At 41.7% G+C, this 20,230-nt stretch overlaps 1 protein-coding gene across 1 annotated transcript in view; it reads right to left on the reverse strand.

The window, feature by feature from the left end:
* PTPN18 (protein tyrosine phosphatase non-receptor type 18) overlaps positions 1 to 20,230 on the reverse strand; it is a 47,251-nt gene that overhangs the window by 18,004 nt on the left and 9,017 nt on the right. The window contains exons 2-5 of the mRNA XM_075185556.1: positions 2,291 to 2,399; positions 1,372 to 1,448; positions 1,064 to 1,159; positions 621 to 659 (exon numbers count right to left, since the gene is read on the reverse strand). Coding sequence (XP_075041657.1) covers positions 621 to 659; positions 1,064 to 1,159; positions 1,372 to 1,448; positions 2,291 to 2,399 — 321 coding nt within the window. The remainder of the gene's footprint in view (positions 1 to 620; positions 660 to 1,063; positions 1,160 to 1,371; positions 1,449 to 2,290; positions 2,400 to 20,230) is intronic.

Below are 20,230 nucleotides of genomic sequence, written 5' to 3' on the forward strand. Positions count from 1 at the left end.
TTCTAACCGTATATGGTGTTGTCTATTTTTAGCTGGATGGCGGCAGGACTGGGTTGCGTGATCCAGGCTTTCCATATCACAAACCGCGCGTCTTTACTTTAGCTTGCCTGCGGTTTGATATTTAAAAAATGTGCGGAAAGATTTAGAGTTGTAAGGGGGCGTGTCCTAGATCATCTCTAAATCGCGGTGCAACAATAAAGGTGGCCGTTATTGGTCTCCTAAATGCAAAAGCAGCCAGGATTTCCCTGCATGCAACAAATAAATTAATTAATTTGCACCCTTTACGTTGTAACTTATTTTGCTTTGCACCTAGGCCTCAGTGATGCCCAGATAGTTCCTTCATTAGGCCCTTCCTCTATTCTGAGCTGCTGCAGTGAAATGCTTGAAATGAAGGAACTAATTAATGGTGAGGAAGGCTGCACACATGTGGAGCAAGGTGCTATTTCCTATCCAACTAGAATCATTTGTCCTTTGTTATCAACCGTTATAAAGCTCCCTGTAGTGTATGTCAGTAGGGTTATTGTACGCAGAGATAACACAACATCGTCTAAAATACAACCAATTCTATAAAAGTTCATGAAATGCGCAGGGTTTAAAAACACATGGAGGGTCGCACTCACCTTCCCCTGTTCCACCTCTCGGCATGCCATCACGATCACCTGTGAGACAGTAACAGGAGCATGATGAGGGTGGTGATGATTGGTTTGTGTTTTGCTTTAAGGCTAATTTACGAAACAAGTAAAACACGCTGACCCAATGTTTCTTGATGTGCGCATGGACACCTAAGTGTCTGCCTAGCACATTTCCAGGGATGCTTCACGGTCTGTGGAAACACCACCATAAACATCAATCTGCGCCTATGGTTTGGGGTGAATAGGCGCAGTCCCATTATATTAATATGGATGAAGCTCCTGTCTAACTCCGATGTGACTTAAACTCCTGTTTAACTCTCATATGACTTCTTCAACTCCTATTCAACTCTCATATGACTTCAACTTCTGTTTAACTCCGATATGACTATACCATAAATTCCTTACTCACACTTGTAATAAACACGCCTTACCTTAACTTGATATTGCCAAATCATCCTCCAAAAGTCCACCACTGTGTGGCTCAGTGGTCCTTGTGTGGCGATGTATCGAGGCTGCTGATCTATACCCTGCAGAAGAAATCCACATATTCACTTACTATATAGCTTCATACAAGAGACACAGACAGAGTACAGCGGATACTGAACCCGTCACCTGCACAAAGTTGGTTGCGCCCAATTAGAAAACATTGTGTTTGTAGAATTGATACAAGCCGACAGCCCATAGTATTTATACCTTGGAATACTGAAAGGTATGCTTAAGAGGCGTCACAACTATTTACCTTTATAAAGCTTGCATTAATATAATCAGATCCCGTTTCATCTGCAAGTAATGTGACAGGAACCCGCGTCTGGTCATCTGAAACACGACAAACAACATCAAAATGTAGAACTTTATGCCTAGTGAATCGTGTTGTGTAATATGAATGAGTGATACAGATCAAGGAGACTTAACAGCAGGTATATACAGGTATATACTTACTTCGCTCAAGTAGTAAGAGGACAAGGAGCCTGTCTTATTGCGTTGGTATTCATGCGCCTATAAATCGGATTCCTTTATAAACTGCACCTATGTGGCCCAAAAGGCTTCACATGAATTGTACAGACTGAGGTCAGACCGCTGCCACCTCCGAGGCGTTGTCAGTATCAAGTCATTTTGCAGAGGGAAATGGGATAAACTGGGGACACCCCAAGAAACACGCCCTCTCCAGGGGCAAACGTAGGATTTGCAGAGGGGGGTTTCCACACCACGCCACCAGTGGGCGTGGCCAGCATGCATGGGGGCGTGGCTATAATATTAGACAGTGCTTGTCTGCACTCCAACTATTCCTATCCCCATAATATACATGGGCAATGCTGCGTGCACTACTGTTAGGTGCACACAGCTCTCCCTTTTCAAGCAGAGCCGTGTGAAATGGGAGCAGGGTCCAGCCATCTCCATTATACAGTGCCCTAGGCTTGGAGGGGGGGGTTTCCAGGCACTAGGAAACCCCCCTTGGTTTGCCTATGCTCTCTATCCCATGAAGCTCATTTAATCTGTAATCCCAGGTTTTGCATAACTGTATCAACAGGCAAATGGTCAGTGAATTTGGAAAACATCGCCCTTTGTCCGAGCTGTGATTAACTTCTTGTCGTTGCCGTTTTATGACTTTTACGCCGATGTACAGAATATTTTGAGGGGAGACCCCCCCACATACTCACACGGCAGGATGTCCTTGTACCGATTCTTCTTTAGGTTTTCCTGGTTTCCTCCCACCTCCGCTGTGCAACCTTTATCCTGTCGCAACGCTGCAGCTTGATCCTTAATTTCCTGCAAGAACAACAGGTACCAGCTTACTGGAAACCAGGCAAGGAAGAAAATGTCGTCTGCGACCTATATCCAACACAGATCTGACAACGAAACTATAAAATTATCAAACTAACTTAGATAGGAAGAATACCGCGTGAATTGTATTAAAAGAAACTTTGGCTCTGCCCAACGAAACGCGTCAGTTCTGTTACACAGAAAGACAACTAATATGATATCACAACTGCAGTGAGGAGATATATAGAGTCAACGCCAACTATTTGATTGTCTATTGATAGCCTAAAAACACAGATCAAGGAAACCTTACAACAAGATTTCAAAGTGAACTTTCTACAGAGGCCTAGACGGATTTATTTCAAATGCAAAGTGAGATATTAAATTTGGTACAAAAATTTGGGAAAGTAATATCATGTTAGTGAGACTTCTACGTTCAAATACATCCGGCAGATAAAGACAGATTTGTTATACAAAGATCAAGGGCTAGATTTACTAAGCTGCGGGTTTGAAAAAGTGGGGATGTTGCCTATAGCAACCAATCAGATTCTAGCTTTCATTTATTTAGTACCTTCTACAAAATGACAGCTAGAATCTGATTGGTTGCTATAGGCAACATCCCCACTTTTTCAAACCCGCAGCTTAGTAAATCTAGCCCCAAGTTTTGTTAATTCCCCAATAAGCACAATTAAGAGAACGGGGAACATTCTTGTTTATTAAATTAAGCTTGTTACCTGTGTGTTTGTATTATTGTATTAAAATTATATGAAAATAGAGTTTTGTATTATCACCAATTTAGTGTTATCGAATAAAAATCACAGGCGATATTGGAGATATTGTCTTAACACACCCAAGAGGTTAACTGTGAAAGTTACAACATCTAAGTTCCCTAAGTTAATGAGGTATGTGTGCAATTTGTTGAGGTGTATAATTAGACCCGGTGGATCCTGATTGGTGAGAAGTTACATACTTAGAACACGCTCAGTTTAAATGGCCTCTGATGAAACTTATTACACTAAGAGAAACGCGTCAGTAAACTATCACTGAGTAGGATTTTATTTAGTGGGTCAACAGTATATATGCATTTCTTGTATTGCTAATATAATAAATGTTTTAATATATAGCATTACTTCTCGATTAGAGCTTTATCGATTTATGCATTTTAATGTTTTAATAATATAGCTTTCTGTTTAATACCTTGGGAATGTACTTATACGTATGTTCTAATTGTTCTTTGTTACGAATGCGTTCTCTAATAGAGATTTGTTGCTTACATTATAGCATTTGATTATTCTTATGATGGTTTTATAAAAAAACACCTCAGCAGAATAGGATATTTTCCCCGTCACTTATCTACTAGAGTTGTCCCTCTTCAGGTATTGATTTCCCCCCCCCCCACTATATACGGGGTTAACATATCCCCTGTTTACAGCAGCAGTTAATAAGATAAATTAGTTTCTATAGCTATACTCCTAAGGTTATTTTTAGTGCTTGGAAATTGTTTTTTAATAGGAATTGTGTTGCAACGTGTAATTATTCCCCGGAACGCTATGATATAAAACACCTGGATGACGTAACTGGTTTATTAGTCCAGACAGAACTAGGCACAGCAATGGTGGTATAGAGACAGACAGTGTTTTAAAACTAAGCGAGAGGTTATAAGTGGTGGTGGAAATTTCGGTCGGGGGCATATTGCAAAAAAATAAATAAATTTGGTCTGGGGGATTGTGCCGATACTGTGCATGTCACCTAGACAGGATTGAAGCCACAAACCAATAGACGGCTGCAAGTGGCTTGCTATTGGTCCGCGGGGAACGCACCCTACCCTCCCAAAACCCCCTATGGCAGACATATTAACACTATTAATACTCAGCTCCACCTCCCTTCGGTTTCTGTAAGGAAGTGGCTACAAAATTCTGCATCAGATACTGTTCAACCTACGTGTGACTTCTCTAAAACCGATCCCTAATTACTGTACATTTTCATTTTTGACAGAACTGTCCACAAATAGGTAGCAATCAGCCAAGCGACAAAGAAAGTAAGATATTTTTTTTTCCAGGAACTTAAAGGGGTTGTGAACCGGTAGGTGGTTAAATGTATTTGGCTTGTAAGCACCCTCTGACAACTTTTACTAAGCACATGGCTTTCTTTATCTGGTTTCTGTGCATTTCAGCAAATCTCTATATAGATCCCAAAAACAGTGGATTATTTGTGATGCTCTGAGTTCATAGGCAAACCGAGGGGGGGGGGAGTTCTAGTGCCTGGAAACCCCCCTCCAAGCCTGGGGCACTGTATAATTGAGGTGGCTGGACCCTGCCCCCGCTTCACACAGCTCTGCTCGAAAAGAGAGAGCTGCATGTACCTAACAGTAGTGCACGCAGCATTGCCCATGTATATTGTGGGGATAGGGAGAGTTGGAGAGCAGCCAAGCACTGTCTAATATTATAGCTACGCCCCCAAGCATGCTGGTCACGCCCACTGTCGGCGTGGTGTGGAAACCCCCCCTCTACAAATCCTGCGTTTGCCCCTGGAGTTATAAAACAGCTCCGCTGTCCTCTCTGCATAAGATATAATTGTATCCAGCGAGTTTTAAGTTCTATTACAAGGAAATACAAATAAACAGCTTTAGTGATATAAAGAAATAACTGAAATACACAGACCGAAGAAAAATAAGATAAAAGAAAAAGGATGGTGCATTTACTTAAAGTTGCAGGAGGACCTGTACAAGCCGATAAATGTAAATGATCTGAAGGTGTGAAAAGTCCTTTAAACTTGTAGCAATTCATAGTTCCTGTCCTACAGACCAATTGCATTAATTGCTGTACTTATCATCAGCAGGTCATTAGTTTAATTTCTCTAGAGATCTGAAGAACAACATCGCCCCATTCCAACTACCCTCTGACAGATTGCCCAGGTAGAAATTAAAGTACAGCATTGCAACCGGTTGTAGCAGTATCTGCATAGCTTATTAATGGCAATTAAGCCAAAACTAGTTGCTAAACTTAAAATTTGGAATTTGGACCCTTTAAAGTAGAGCAATCCCACATAGTTTTATTTTCTTTAAATAGCAAGTCAAGTACTTTTTAAGCATGCATCTGATAGTCATTGTTCTTAGCTATCCTACCACAAATCGTTATCTCCTTTTCAGTATAGCTCTGGAGGGTCACAAAGAATGTCTGGCACAGGGTCACAAGGAAGAAAGGGGGAGGGGGTGAGGATTTCACAGTAAAAAAAAAAAAAAGCTCAGAGGGGCGTGTCAAAGCCTCTCAGCTCACTACATATTGTGCCATGTTACTGTGGTTGCCATGGTAGTCACACAACAACCCGGACATTAGGAAGGGTTTTAAACATTAATAACAGTCTGAAGAAACAAACTAAGGGAAAAAGGGTAATAACTAATATTCTTCTTACAGTCAGCCACAGTGATATATGTTAAAAACAACACGCACACCTCATTTTTTCCCACACAATTTTCACTTTAATTACCATAAACTCTTACTACCTGAACGGTGATGTTTTAATGGGACTGTATCTGTCTGGTCATGAAACCAGTGATATAAGTAGTCTATAATAATAGAGGAATGTGGATGAGTGAGGTAGACGGTATGAACAAGCAATGCTTGGGGGGTGGGGGGGGGGGGGGGTGTACAAGAGAAATATATTAAGTGGATTGTTGGTTCCTTGTGATCGTGAATAAGTCTTTAGTGAAAAATTGGGACTACAGCGCATTGTAATGTATCCGAGGTGCCTATTTTCCAAGAACGCCCAAAGATTGAGGTCTTTCTGCTTTTCCATGTCCGTCTGAGCAGACTCTGTATCATTTTGCAAATCTTTGCTCCGAGATTTCAACCGGGCTTCAAAAAAACCAAAACCTCACCTAAAAGGTTTTCCTACCATGACATGTTAACGCTGGTAAAACGCGTGTCCATGGATAGGACACTGGAAAAAGTGATTTCTAACATTGCCCTCACCACTTGTGCCGTTATCAGCGCTTGCAAGTGTTCCGGCAGGCGTTTCGGAGTTCATGAGTGAACACATTGTGGTAGTGAGTTACAAACACTAGGGAATTGCTAGTAGCAAACAAATGTGCGCTGGACACGCATTTTCACTATCTTTTGCTGGTGCAACACAAGTGGGTACTTAAAATGCAGCAAATATATAGAAATGGAAGAGGTAGCGCTCCGGACGTTTGTAAAAACGCAATTGGGTGTGGAAACTTGTACAACGCCTACAGGACATGCAACGGTACGCCTCCTAAAAGCCGCATTTCAAAGATATGCGCAAGTCGAAAAACAGACGCATCTCTGAGGGGCCTGGTTGCCTTTCCCCAAATTTACTTTTGAACACCCTCTGTCCGCCTCTTCAAGCAAAAGAATAACGCGCTCAGATCTAAAGGCGAGAAATGCGTGGGTCAAGTGCAACAAATGTCACCCAAGCCACCGTTTTTGCTCCGCACAAATGGACTTGCAGTAAATCAAGCCCATTACGTATGGAATGCACCAACCACTGGATTGTAAGCTCATAAGGGAAGGAAAATCTGCATCTTAAAAATTGTGTGCACCTCGGTGTGAAATGATTTACAGTATTTTAATAAAAACAAGACAACAGTGAATACATTAATGGCAGCAAATGACAGGATGTATTGTTAAACAAAACAGTTGTCCTGTTCTACTTTAAATATCCTACAATACAACACATAACACATTCATGGTACGTTGGGCCTATATAGATAGGGGGTCCTGGAGATATTGCCAATGCCTAGACGTTAGAGGGCTGATCAGAATGATTGTGAGGGGTGGATGAGATAGACTGGACCCGGCTTGATTAGGAATCATCATCATGAGAGCACAAAGAGCACAATCTGGTGTAGTATATAATATGCTGGAATAGTAGAGAGCAGAGCCTGGTGTAGTATGTAATGTACTGGAATAGTAGAGAGCAGAGTCTGGTGTAGTATATAATATGCTGGAATAGTAGAGAGCAGAGCCTGGTGTAGTATGTAATGTACTGGAATAGTAGAAATCAGAGTCTGGTGTAGTAGTGTAATGTACTGGAATAATAGTGCGCAGAGCCTGGTGTAGTATTTAATGTGCTGGAATAGTAGAGAGCAGAGTCTGGTGTAGTATGTAATGTACTGGAATAGTAGAGAGCAGAGTCTGGTGTAGTATTTAATGTAATGGAACAGTAGAGAGCAGAGTCTGGTGTAGTATGTAATATGCTGGAATAGTAGAGAACAGAGTCTGGTGTAGTATGTAATGTACTGGAATAGTAGAGAGCAGAGTCTGGTGTAGTATGTAATGTACTGGAATAGTAGAGAGCAGAGTCTGGTGTAGTATGTAATATGCTGGAATAGTAGAGAGCAGAGCCTGGTGTAGTATGTAATGTACTGGAATAGTAGAAATCAGAGCCTGGTGTAGTAGTGTAATGTACTGGAATAATAGTGAGCAGAGCCTGGTGTAGTATGTAATGTGCTGGAATAGTAGAGAGCAGAGTCTGGTGTAGTATGTAATGTACTGGAATAGTAGAGAGCAGTCTGGTGTAGTATGTAATGTACTGGAATAGCAGAGAGCAGAGCCTGGTGTAGTAGTGTAATGTACTGGAATAGTAGAGAGCAGTCTGGTGTAGTATGTAATGTACTGGAATAGCAGAGAGTAGAGTCTGGTGTAGTATGTAATGTACTGGAATAGTAGAGAGCAGAGTCTGGTGTAGTATGTAATGTACTGGAATAGTAGAGAGCAGAGTCTGGTGTAGCATGTAATGTACTGGACTAGTAGATAACAGAGCCTGGTGTAGTATGTAATGTACTGAATTAGTAGAGAGCAGAGCCTGGTGTAGTATGTAATGCACTGGAATAGTAGAGGACAGAGCCTGGTGTAGTATGTAATGTACTGGAATAGTAGAGAGCAGAGTCTGGTGTAGTATGTAATGTACTGGAATAGTAGTGAGCAGAGCCTGGTGTAGTATGTAATGTGCTGGAATAGTAGGGAGTAGAGCCTGGTGTAGTATGTAATGTACTGGAATAGTAGAAAACAGAGCCTGGTGTAGTATGTAATGTACTGGAATAGTAGAGAGCAGAGCCTGGTGTAGTATGTAATGTACTGGAATAGTAGATAACAGAGCCTGGTGTAGTATGTAATGTACTGGAATAGTAGAAAACAGAGCCTGGTGTAGTATGTAATGTACTGGAATATAAGAGAGCAGAGCCTGGTGTAGTATGTAATGTGCTGGAATAGTAGAGAGCAGAGGCTGGTGTAGTATGTAATGTACTGGAATAGTATAGAGCAGAGCCTGGTGTAGTATGTAATGTACTGGAATAGTAGAGAGCAGAGCCTGGTGTAGTATGTAATGCACTGGAATAGTAGAGAGCAGAGTCTGGTGTAGTATGTAATGTACTGGAATAGCAGAGAGCAGAGTCTGGTGTAGCATGTAATGTACTGGACTAGTAGATAACAGAGCCTGGTGTAGTATGTAATGTACTGAATTAGTAGAGAGAAGAGCCTGGTGTAGTATGTAATGCACTGGAATAGTAGAGGCCAGAGCCTGGTGTAGTATGTAATGTACTGGAATAGCAGCGAGCAGAGTCTGGTGTAGTATGTAATGTACTGGAATAGTAGTGAGCAGAGCCTGGTGTAGTATGTAATGTGCTGGAATAGTAGAGAGTAGAGCCTGGTGTAGTATGTAATGTACTGGAATAGTAGAGAGCAGAGCCTGGTGTAGTATGTAATGTACTGGAATAGTAGAAAACAGAGCCTGGTGTAGTATGTAATGTACTGGAATAGTAGAGAGCAGAGCCTGGTGTAGTATGTAATGTACTGGAATAGTAGATAACAGAGCCTGGTGTAGTATGTAATGTACTGGAATAGTAGAAAACAGAGCCTGGTGTAGTATGTAATGTACTGGAATAGTAGAGAGCAGAGCCTGGTGTAGTATGTAATGCACTGGAATAGTAGAGAGCAGAGTCTGGTGTAGTATGTAATGTACTGGAATAGTAGAGAGCAGAGTCTGGTGTAGTATGTAATGCACTGGAATAGTAGAGAGCAGAGTCTGGTGTAGTATGTAATGTGCTGGAATAGTAGAGAGCAGAGTCTGGTGTAGTATGTAATGTACTGGAATAGTAGAGGCCAGAGCCTGGTGTAGTATGTAATGTACTGGAATAGCAGCGAGCAGAGTCTGGTGTAGTATGTAATGTACTGGAATAGTAGTGAGCAGAGCCTGGTGTAGTATGTAATGTGCTGGAATAGTAGAGAGTAGAGCCTGGTGTAGTATGTAATGTGCTGGAATAGTAGAGAGTAGAGCCTGGTGTAGTATGTAATGTACTGGAATAGTAGAGAGCAGAGCCTGGTGTAGTATGTAATGTACTGGAATAGTAGAGAGCAGAGCCTGGTGTAGTATGTAATGTACTGGAATAGTAGATAACAGAGCCTGGTGTAGTATGTAATGTACTGGAATAGTAGAAAACAGAGCCTGGTGTAGTATGTAATGTACTGGAATAGTAGTGAGCAGAGTCTGGTGTAGTATGTAATGTGCTGGAATAGTAGAGAGCAGAGTCTGGTGTAGTATGTAATGTACTGGAATAGTAGAGAGCAGAGTCTGGTGTAGTATGTAATGTACTGGAATAGTAGGGCGCAGAGTCTGGTGTAGTATGTAATGTACTGGAATAGCAGAGAGCAGAGTCTGGTGTAGTATGTAATGTGCTGGAATAGTAGAGAGCAGAGCCTGGTGTAGTATGTAATGTGCTGGAATAGTAGAGAGCAGAGCCTGGTGTAGTATGTAATGTACTGGAATAGTAGAGAGCAGAGTCTGGTGTAGTATGTAATGTACTGGAATAGTAGAGAGCAGAGTCTGGTGTAGTATGTAATGTACTGGAATAGTAGAGAGCAGAGTCTGGTGTAGTATGTAATGTGCTGGAATAGTAGAGAGCAGAGTCTGGTGTAGTATGTAATGTACTGGAATAGTAGAGAGCAGAGTCTGGTGTAGTATGTAATGTGCTGGAATAGTAGAGAGCAGAGTCTGGTGTAGTATGTAATGTACTGGAATAGTAAAGAGCAGAGCCTGGTGTAGTATGTAATGCACTGGAATAGTAGAGAGCAGAGTCTGGTGTAGTATGTAATGCACTGGAATAGTAGAGAGCAGAGCCTGGTGTAGTATGTAATGCCCTGGAATAGTAGAGAGCAGAGTCTGGTGTAGTATGTAATGTACTGGAATAGCAGAGAGCAGAGTCTGGTGTAGTAGGGTAATGTACTGGAATAGTAGAGAGCAGAGCCTGGTGTAGTATGTAATGTACTGGAATAGCAGAGAGCAGAGTCTGGTGTAGTATGTAATGTACTGGAATAGTAGAGAGCAGAGTCTGGTGTAGTAGTGTAATGTACTGGAATAGTAGAGAGCAGAGTCTGGTGTAGTACGTAATATGCTGGAATAGTAGATAACAGAGCCTGGTGTAGTATGTAATGTACTGGAATAGAAGAGAGCAGAGCCTGGTGTAGTATGTAATGTATTGGAATAGTAGAGAGCAGAGTCTGGTGTAGTATGTAATGTACTGGAATAGTAAAGAGCAGAGCCTGGTGTAGTATGTAATGCACTGGAATAGTAAAGAGCAGAGTCTGGTGTAGTATGTAATGTACTGGAATAGTAGAGAGCAGAGCCTGGTGTAGTATGTAATGCACTGGAATAGTAAGGAGCAGAGTCTGGTGTAGTATGTAATGTACTGGAATAGCAAAGAGCAGAGTCTGGTGTAGTATGTAATGTGCTGGAATAGTAGAGAGCAGAGTCTGGTGTAGTATGTAATGTACTGGAATAGCAGAGAGCAGAGTCTGGTGTAGTATGTAATGTACTGGAATAGTAGAGAACAGAGCCTGGTGTAGTATGTAATGTACTGGAATAGTAGAAAACAGAGCCTGGTGTAGTATGTAATGTACTGGAATAGTAGAGAGCAGAGCCTGGTGTAGTATGTAATGTGCTGGAATAGTAGAGAGCAGAGTCTGGTGTAGTATGTAATGTACTGGAATAGTAGAAAACAGAGCCTGGTGTAGTATGTAATGTACTGGAATAGTAGAGTCAGAGCCTGGTGTAGTATGTAATGTGCTGGAATAGTAGAAAAAAGAGCCTGGTGTAGTATGTAATGTGCTGGAATAGTAGAGAGCAGAGTCTGGTGTAGTATGTAATGTACTGGAATAGTAGAGAGCAGAGCCTGGTGTAGTATGTAATGTGCTGGAATAGTAGAGAGCAGAGCCTGGTGTAGTATGTAATGTGCTGGAATAGTAGAGAGCAGAGTCTGGTGTAGTATGTAATGTACTGGAATAGTAGAAAACAGAGCCTGGTGTAGTATATAATGTACTGGAATAGTAGAGTCAGAGCCTGGTGTAGTATGTAATGTGCTGGAATAGTAGAAAACAGAGCCTGGTGTAGTATGTAATGTGCTGGAATAGTAGAGTCAGAGCCTGGTGTAGTATGTAATGTGCTGGAATAGTAGAAAACAGAGCCTGGTGTAGTATGTAATGTGCTGGAATAGTAGAGAGCAGAGTCTGGTGTAGTATGTAATGTACTGGAATAGTATAGAGAAGAGTCTGGTGTAGTATGTAATGTACTGGAATAGCAGAGAGCAGAGTCTGGTGTAGTATGTAATGTACTGGAATAGTAGTGAGCAGAGTCTGGTGTAGTATGTAATGTACTGGAATATTAGAGAGCAGAGTCTGGTGTAGTATGTAATGTACTGGAATAGTAGAGAGCAGAGTCTGGTGTAGTATGTAATGTGCTGGAATAGTAGAGAGCAGAGCCTGGTGTAGTATGTAATGTGCTGGAATAGTAGAGAGCAGAGTCTGGTGTAGTATGTAATGTACTGGAATAGTAGAAAACAGAGCCTGGTGTAGTATGTAATGTACTGGAATAGTAGTGTCAGAGCCTGGTGTAGTATGTAATGTGCTGGAATAGTAGAAAACAGAGCCTGGTGTAGTATGTAATGTGCTGGAATAGTAGAGTCAGAGCCTGGTGTAGTATGTAATGTGCTGGAATAGTAGAAAACAGAGCCTGGTGTAGTATGTAATGTGCTGGAATAGTAGAGAGCAGAGTCTGGTGTAGTATGTAATGTACTGGAATAGTAGAGAGCAGAGTCTGGTGTAGTATGTAATGTACTGGAATAGTAGAGAGCAGAGCCTGGTGTAGTATGTAATGCACTGGAATAGTAGAGAGCAGAGTCTGGTGTAGTATGTAATGTACTGGAATAGTAGAGACCAGAATTTGCTGTAGTATGTAATGTACTGGAATAGTAGAGCGCAGAGTCTGGTGTAGTATGTAATGTGCTGGAATAGTAGAGAGCAGAGTCTGGTGTAGTATGTAATGTACTGGAATATTAGAGAGCAGAGTCTGGTGTAGTAGTGTAATGTACTGGAATAGTAGAGCACAGAGTCTGGTGTAGTATGTAATGTGCTGGAATAGTAGAGAGCAGAGTCTGGTGTAGTAGTGTAATGTACTGGAATAGTAAAGAGCAGAGCCTGGTGTAGTATGTAATGCACTGGAATAGTAGAGAGCAGAGTCTGGTGTAGTATGTAATGTACTGGAATAGTAGAGAGCAGAGCCTGGTGTAGTATGTAATGTACTGGAATAGTAGAGAGCAGAGTCTGGTGTAGTATGTAATGTACTGGAATAGTATAGAGCAGAGCCTGGTGTAGTATGTAATGTACTGGAATAGTAGAGAGCAGAGCCTGGTGTAGTATGTAATGCACTGGAATAGTAGAGAGCAGAGTCTGGTGTAGTATGTAATGTACTGGAATAGCAGAGAGCAGAGTCTGGTGTAGTATGTAATGTACTGGAATAGTAGTGAGCAGAGTCTGGTGTAGTATGTAATGTGCTGGAATAGTAGAGAGCAGAGTCTGGTGTAGTATGTAATGTACTGGAATAGTAGAGAGCAGAGTCTGGTGTAGTATGTAATGTACTGGAATAGTAGGGCGCAGAGTCTGGTGTAGTATGTAATGTACTGGAATAGCAGAGAGCAGAGTCTAGTGTAGTATGTAATGTGCTGGAATAGTTGAGAGCAGAGCCTGGTGTAGTATGTAATGTGCTGGAATAGTAGAGAGCAGAGCCTGGTGTAGTATGTAATGCACTGGAATAGTAGAGAGCAGAGTCTGGTGTAGTATGTAATGTGCTGGAATAGTAGAGAGCAGAGTCTGGTGTAGTATGTAATGTTCTGGAATAGTAGAGAGCAGAGTCTGGTGTAGTATGTAATGTACTGGAATAGTAGAGACCAGAATTTGGTGTAGTATGTAATTTGCTGGAATAGTAGAGAGCAGAGTCTGGTGTAGTATGTAATGTGCTGGAATAGTAGAGAGCAGAGTCTGGTGTAGTATGTAATGTACTGGAATAGTAGTAAGCAGAGTCTGGTGTAGTATGTAATGTGTTGGAATAGTAGAGAGCAGAGTCTGGTGTAGTATGTAAAGTGCTGGAATAGTAGAGAGCAGAGTCTGGTGTAGTATGTAATGTACTGGAATAGTAGAGAGCAGAGCCTGGTGTAGAATGTAATGTACTGCAATAGTAAAGAGCAGAGCCTGGTGTAGTATGTAATGTACTGGAATAGTAGAGAGCAGAGCCTGGTGTAGTATGTAATGTACTGGAATAGTAGAGAGCAGAGCCTGGTTTAGTATGTAATGTACTGGAATAGTAGAGAGCAGAGCCTGGTGTAGTATGTAATGTACTGGAATAGTATAGAGCAGAACCTGGTGTAGTATGTAATGTACTGGAATAGTAGAGAGCAGAGCCTGGTGTAGTATGTAATGTACTGGAATAGTAGAGAGCAGAGCCTGGTGTAGTGTGTAATGTACTGGAATAGTATAGAGCAGAGTCTGGTGTAGTATGTAATGTACTGGAATAGTAAAGAGCAGAGCCTGGTGTAGTATGTAATGTACTGGAATAGCAGAGAGCAGAGTCTGGTGTAGTATGTAATGTACTGGAATAGTAGTGAGCAGAGTCTGGTGTAGTATGTAATGTGCTGGAATAGTAGTGAGCCCAGTCTGGTGTAGTATGTAATGTACTGGAATAGTAGTGAGCAGAGTCTGGTGTAGTATGTAATGTGCTGGAATAGTAGTGAGCAGAGGCTGGTGTAGTATGTAATGTGCTGGAATAGTAGAGAGCAGAGTCTGGTGTAGTATGTAATGTACTGGAATAGTAGAGAGCAGAGTCTGGTGTAGTATGTAATGTACTGGAATAGTAGAGAGCAGAGCCTGGTGTAGTATGTAATGCACTGGAATAGTAGAGAGCAGAGTCTGGTGTAGTATGTAATGTACTGGAATAGTAGAGACCAGAATTTGCTGTAGTATGTAATGTACTGGAATAGTAGAGCGCAGAGTCTGGTGTAGTATGTAATGTGCTGGAATAGTAGAGAACAGAGTCTGGTGTAGTATGTAATGTACTGGAATATTAGAGAGCAGAGTCTGGTGTAGTAGTGTAATGTACTGGAATAGTAGAGCGCAGAGTCTGGTGTAGTATGTAATGTGCTGGAATAGTAGAGAACAGAGTCTGGTGTAGTATGTAATGTACTGGAATATTAGAGAGCAGAGTCTGGTGTAGTATGTAATGTACTGGAATAGTAGAGAGCAGAGTCTGGTGTAGTATGTAATGTGCTGGAATAGTAGAGAGCAGAGTCTGGTGTAGTATGTAATGTGCTGGAATAGTAGAGAGAAGAGTCTGGTGTAGTATGTAATGTGCTGGAATAGTAGAGAGCAGAGTCTGATGTAGTATGTTATGTACTGGAATAGTAGAGAGCAGAGTCTGGTGTAGTATGTAATATGCTGGAATAGTAGAGAGCAGAGTCTGGTGTAGTATGTAATGTGCTGGAATAGTAGAGAACAGAGTCTGGTGTAGTATGAAATGTGCTGGAATAGTAGAGAGCAGAGTCTGGTGTAGTATGTAATGTACTGGAATAGCAGAGAGCAGAGTCTGGTGTAGTATGTAATGTACTGGAATAGTAGTGAGCAGAGCCTGGTGTAGTATGTAATGTGCTGGAATAGTAGAGAGCAGAGTCTGGTGTAGTATGTAATGTACTGGAATTGTAGAGAGCAGAGTCTGGTGTAGTATGTAATGTAATGGAATAGTAGTGAGCAGAGTCTGGTGTAGTATGTAAAGTGCTGGAATAGTAGAGAGCAGAGTCTGGTGTAGTAGTGTAATGTACTGGAATAGCAGAGAGCAGAGTCTGGTGTAGTATGTAATGTGCTGGAATAGTAAAGAGCTGAGTCTGGTGTAGTAGTGTAATGTACTGGAATAGCAGAGAGCAGAGTCTGGTGTAGTATGTAATGTGCTGGAATAGTAGAGAGCAGAGTCTGGTGTAGTAGTGTAATGTACTGGAATAGCAGAGAGCAGAGTCTAGTGTAGTATGTAATATGCTAGAATAGTAGAGAGCAGAGTCTGGTGTAGTATGTAATGTACTGGAATAGCAGAGAGCAGAGTCTGGTGTAGTATGTAATGTACTGGAATAGTAGTGAGCAGAGCCTGGTGTAGTATGTAATGTGCTGGAATAGTAGAGAGCAGAGTCTGGTGTAGTAGTGTAATGTACTGGAATAGTAGAGAGCAGAGTCTGGTGTAGTATGTAATGTAATGGAATAGTAGTGAGCAGAGTCTGGTGTAGTATGTAATGTGCTGGAATAGTAGAGAGCAGAGTCTGGTGTAGTAGTGTAATGTACTGGAATAGCAGAGAGCAGAGTCTGGTGTAGTATGTAATGTGCTGGAATAGTAAAGAGCTGAGTCTGGTGTAGTAGTGTAATGTACTGGAATAGCAGAGAGCAGAGTCTGGTGTAGTATGTAATGTGCTGGAATAGTAGAGAGCAGAGTCTGGTGTAGTAGTGTAATTTACTGGAATAGTAGAGAGCAGAGTCTGATGTAGTATGTAATGTGCTGGAATAGTAGAGAGCAGAGTCTGGTGTAGTATTTAATGTACTGGAATAGTAGAGAGCAGAGCCTGGTGTAGTATTTAATGTACTGGAATAGCAGAGAGCAGAGTCTGGTGTAGTATGTAATGTACTGGAATAGCAGAAAGCAGAGTCTGGTGTAGTAGTGTAATGTACTAGAATAGTAGAGAGCAGAGTCTGGTGTAGTAGTGTAATGTACTGGAATAGCAGAGTGCAGTGTCTGGTGTAGTATGTAATGTGCTGGAATAGTAGAGAGCAGAGTCTGGTGTAGTATGTAATGTACTGGAATAGTAGAGAGCAGAGTCTGGTGTAGTATGTAATGTGCTGGAATAGTAGAGAGCAGAGTCTGGTGTAGTAGTGTAATGTACTGGAATAGCAGAGAGCAGTGTCTGGTGTAGTAGTGTAATGTGCTGGAATAGCAGAGAGCAGAGTCTGGTGTAGTATATAATGTGCTGGAATAGTAGAGAGCAGAGTCTGATGTAGTATGTAATGTGCTGGAATAGTAGAGAACAGAGCCTGGTGTAGTATATAATGTGCTGGAATAGTAGAGAGCAGAGTCTGGTGTAGTATGTAATGTACTGGAATAGTAGAGAGCAGAGCCTGGTGTAGTATGTAATGTGCTGGAATAGTAGAGAGCAGAGCCTGGTGTAGTAGTGTAATGTGCTGGAATAGTAGAGAGCAGAGTCTGGTGTAGTATGTAATGTACTGGAATAGCAGAGAGCAGAGTCTGGTGTAGTATGTAATGTACTGGAATAGTAGAGAGCAGAGTCTGGTGTAGTATGTAATGTACTGGAATAGCAGAGAGCAGAGTCTGGTGTAGTAGTGTAATGTACTAGAATAGTAGAGAGCAGAGTCTGGTGTAGTAGTGTAATGTACTGGAATAGCAGAGTGCAGTGTCTGGTGTAGTATATAATGTGCTGGAATAGTAGAGAGCAGAGTCTGGTGTAGTAGTGTAATGTGCTGGAATAGCAGAGAGCAGAGTCTGGTGTAGTATGTAATGTGCTGGAATAGTAGAGAGCAGAGTCTGATGTAGTATGTAATGTGCTGGAATAGTAGAGAACAGAGCCTGGTGTAGTATGTAATCTGCTGGAATAGTAGAGAGCAGAGCCTGGTGTAGTATGTAATGTGCTGGAATAGTAGAGAGCAGAGTCTGGTGTAGTATGTAATGTACTGGAATAGTAGAGAGCAGAGCCTGGTGTAGTATGTAATGTGCTGGAATAGTAAAGAGCAGAGCCTGGTGTAGTAGTGTAATGTGCTGGAATAGTAGAGAGCAGAGTCTGGTGTAGTATGTAATGTACTGGAATATCAGAGAGCAGAGTCTGGTGTAGTATGTAATGTACTGGAATAGTAGAGAGCACAGTCTGGTGTAGTATGTAATGTGCTGGAATGGTAGAGAACAGAGCCTGGTGTAGTATGTAATGTGCTGGAATAGTAGAGAACAGAGCCTGGTGTAGTATGTAATGTGCTGGAATAGTAGAGAGCAGAGCCTGGTGTAGTATGTAATGTGCTGGAATAGTAGAGAACAGAGCCTGGTGTAGTATGTAATGTGCTGGAATAGTAGAGAACAGAGCCTGGTGTAGTATGTAGTGTGCTGGAATAGTAGAGAGCAGATCCTGGTGTAGTATGTAATGTGCTGGAATAGTAGAGAGCAGACCCTGGTGTAGTATGTAATGTACTGGAATAGCAGAGAGCAGAGTCTAATGTAGTATGTAATGTGCTGGAATAGTAGAGAACAGAGTCTGGTGTAGTAGGGTAATGTACTGGAATAGTAGAGAGCAGAGTCTGGTGTAGTATGTAATGTGCTGGAATAGTAGAGAGCAGAGTCTGGTGTAGTATGTAATGTGCTGGAATAGTAGAGAGCAGAGCCTGGTGTAGTATGTAATGTGCTGGAATAGTAGTGAGCAGAGCCTGGTGTAGTATGTAATGTGCTGGAATAGTAGAGAGCAGAGTCTGGTGTAGTATGTAATGTACTGGAATAGTAGAGAGCAGAGTCTTGTGTAGTATGTAATGTGCTGGAATAGTAGAGAGCAGAGCCTGGTGTAGTATGTAATGTACTGGAATAGTAGGGAGCAGAGTCTGGTGTAGTATGTAATGTACTGGAATAGTAGAGACCAGAATTTGGTGTAGTATGTAATGTACTGGAATAGTAGAGCGCAGAGTCTGCTGTAGTATGTAATGTACTGGAATATTAGAGAGCAGAGTCTGGTGTAGTATGTAATGTACTGGAATAGTAGAGAGCAGAGTCTGGTGTAGTATGTAATGTGCTGGAATAGTAGAGAGCAGAGTCTGGTGTAGTATGTAATGTGCTGGAATAGTAGAGAACAGAGTCTGGTGTAGTATGAAATGTGCTGGAATAGTAGAGAGCAGAGTCTGGTGTAGTATGTAATGTACTGGAATAGCAGAGAGCAGAGTCTGGTGTAGTATGTAATGTACTGGAATAGTAGTGAGCAGAGACTGGTGTAGTATGTAATGTGCTGGAATAGTAGAGAGCAGAGTCTGGTGTAGTATGTAATGTACTGGAATAGTAGAGAGCAGAGTCTGGTGTAGTATGTAATGTAATGGAATAGTAGTGAGCAGAGTCTGGTGTAGTATGTAATGTGCTGGAATAGTAGAGAGCAGAGTCTGGTGTAGTAGTGTAATGTACTGGAATAGCAGAGAGCAGAGTCTGGTGTAGTATGTAATGTGCTGGAATAGTAAAGAGCTGAGTCTGGTGTAGTAGTGTAATGTACTGGAATAGCAGAGAGCAGAGTCTGGTGTAGTATGTAATGTGCTGGAATAGTAGAGAGCAGAGTCTGGTGTAGTAGTGTAATGTACTGGAATAGCAGAGAGCAGAGTCTGGTGTAGTATGTAATATGCTAGAATAGTAGAGAGCAGAGTCTGGTGTAGTATGTAATGTACTGGAATAGCAGAGAGCAGTGTCTGGTGTAGTATGTAATGTGCTGGAATAGTAGAGAGCAGAGTCTGGTGTATTAGTGTAATGTACTGGAATAGTAGAGAGCAGAGTCTGATGTAGTATGTAATGTGCTGGAATAGTAGAGAGCAGAGTCTGGTGTAGTATGTAATGTACTGGAATAGTAGAGAGCAGAGCCTGGTGTAGTATGTAATGTACTGGTATAGCAGAAAGCAGAGTCTGGTGTAGTAGTGTAATGTACTAGAATAGTAGAGAGCAGAGTCTGGTGTAGTAGTGTAATGTACTGGAATAGCAGAGTGCAGTGTCTGGTGTAGTATGTAATGTGCTGGAATAGTAGAGAGCAGATTCTGGTGTAGTATGTAATGTACTGGAATAGTAGAGAGCAGAGTCTGGTGTAGTATGTAATGTGCTGGAATAGTAGAGAGCAGAGTCTGGTGTAGTAGTGTAATGTACTGGAATAGCAGAGAGCAGTGTCTGGTGTAGTAGTGTAATGTGCTGGAATAGCAGAGAGCAGAGTCTGGTGTAGTATGTAATGTGCTGGAATAGTAGAGAGCAGAGTCTGATGTAGTATGTAATGTGCTGGAATAGAAGAGAACAGAGCCTGGTGTAGTATGTAATGTGCTGGAATAGTAGAGAGCAGAGCCTGGTGTAGTAGTGTAATGTGCTGGAATAGTAGAGAGCAGAGTCTGGTGTAGTATGTAATGTACTGGAATAGCAGAGAGCAGAGTCTGGTGTAGTATGTAATGTACTGGAATAGTAGAGAGCAGAGTCTGGTGTAGTATGTAATATGCTGGAATAGTAGAGAGCATAGTCTGGTGTAGTATGTAATGTAATGGAATAGTAGTGAGCAGAGTCTGGTGTAGTATGTAATGTACTGGAATAGCAGAGAGCAGAGTCTGGTGTAGTAGTGTAATGTACTAGAATAGTAGAGAGCAGAGTCTGGTGTAGTATGTAATGTACTGGAATAGTAGAGAGCAGAGCCTGGTGTAGTATGTAATGTGCTGGAATAGTAAAGAGCAGAGCCTGGTGTAGTAGTGTAA

This window comes from Mixophyes fleayi, chromosome 9 (genome assembly GCF_038048845.1).
Source record: "Mixophyes fleayi isolate aMixFle1 chromosome 9, aMixFle1.hap1, whole genome shotgun sequence".
NCBI lineage: Eukaryota > Metazoa > Chordata > Amphibia > Anura > Limnodynastidae > Mixophyes > Mixophyes fleayi.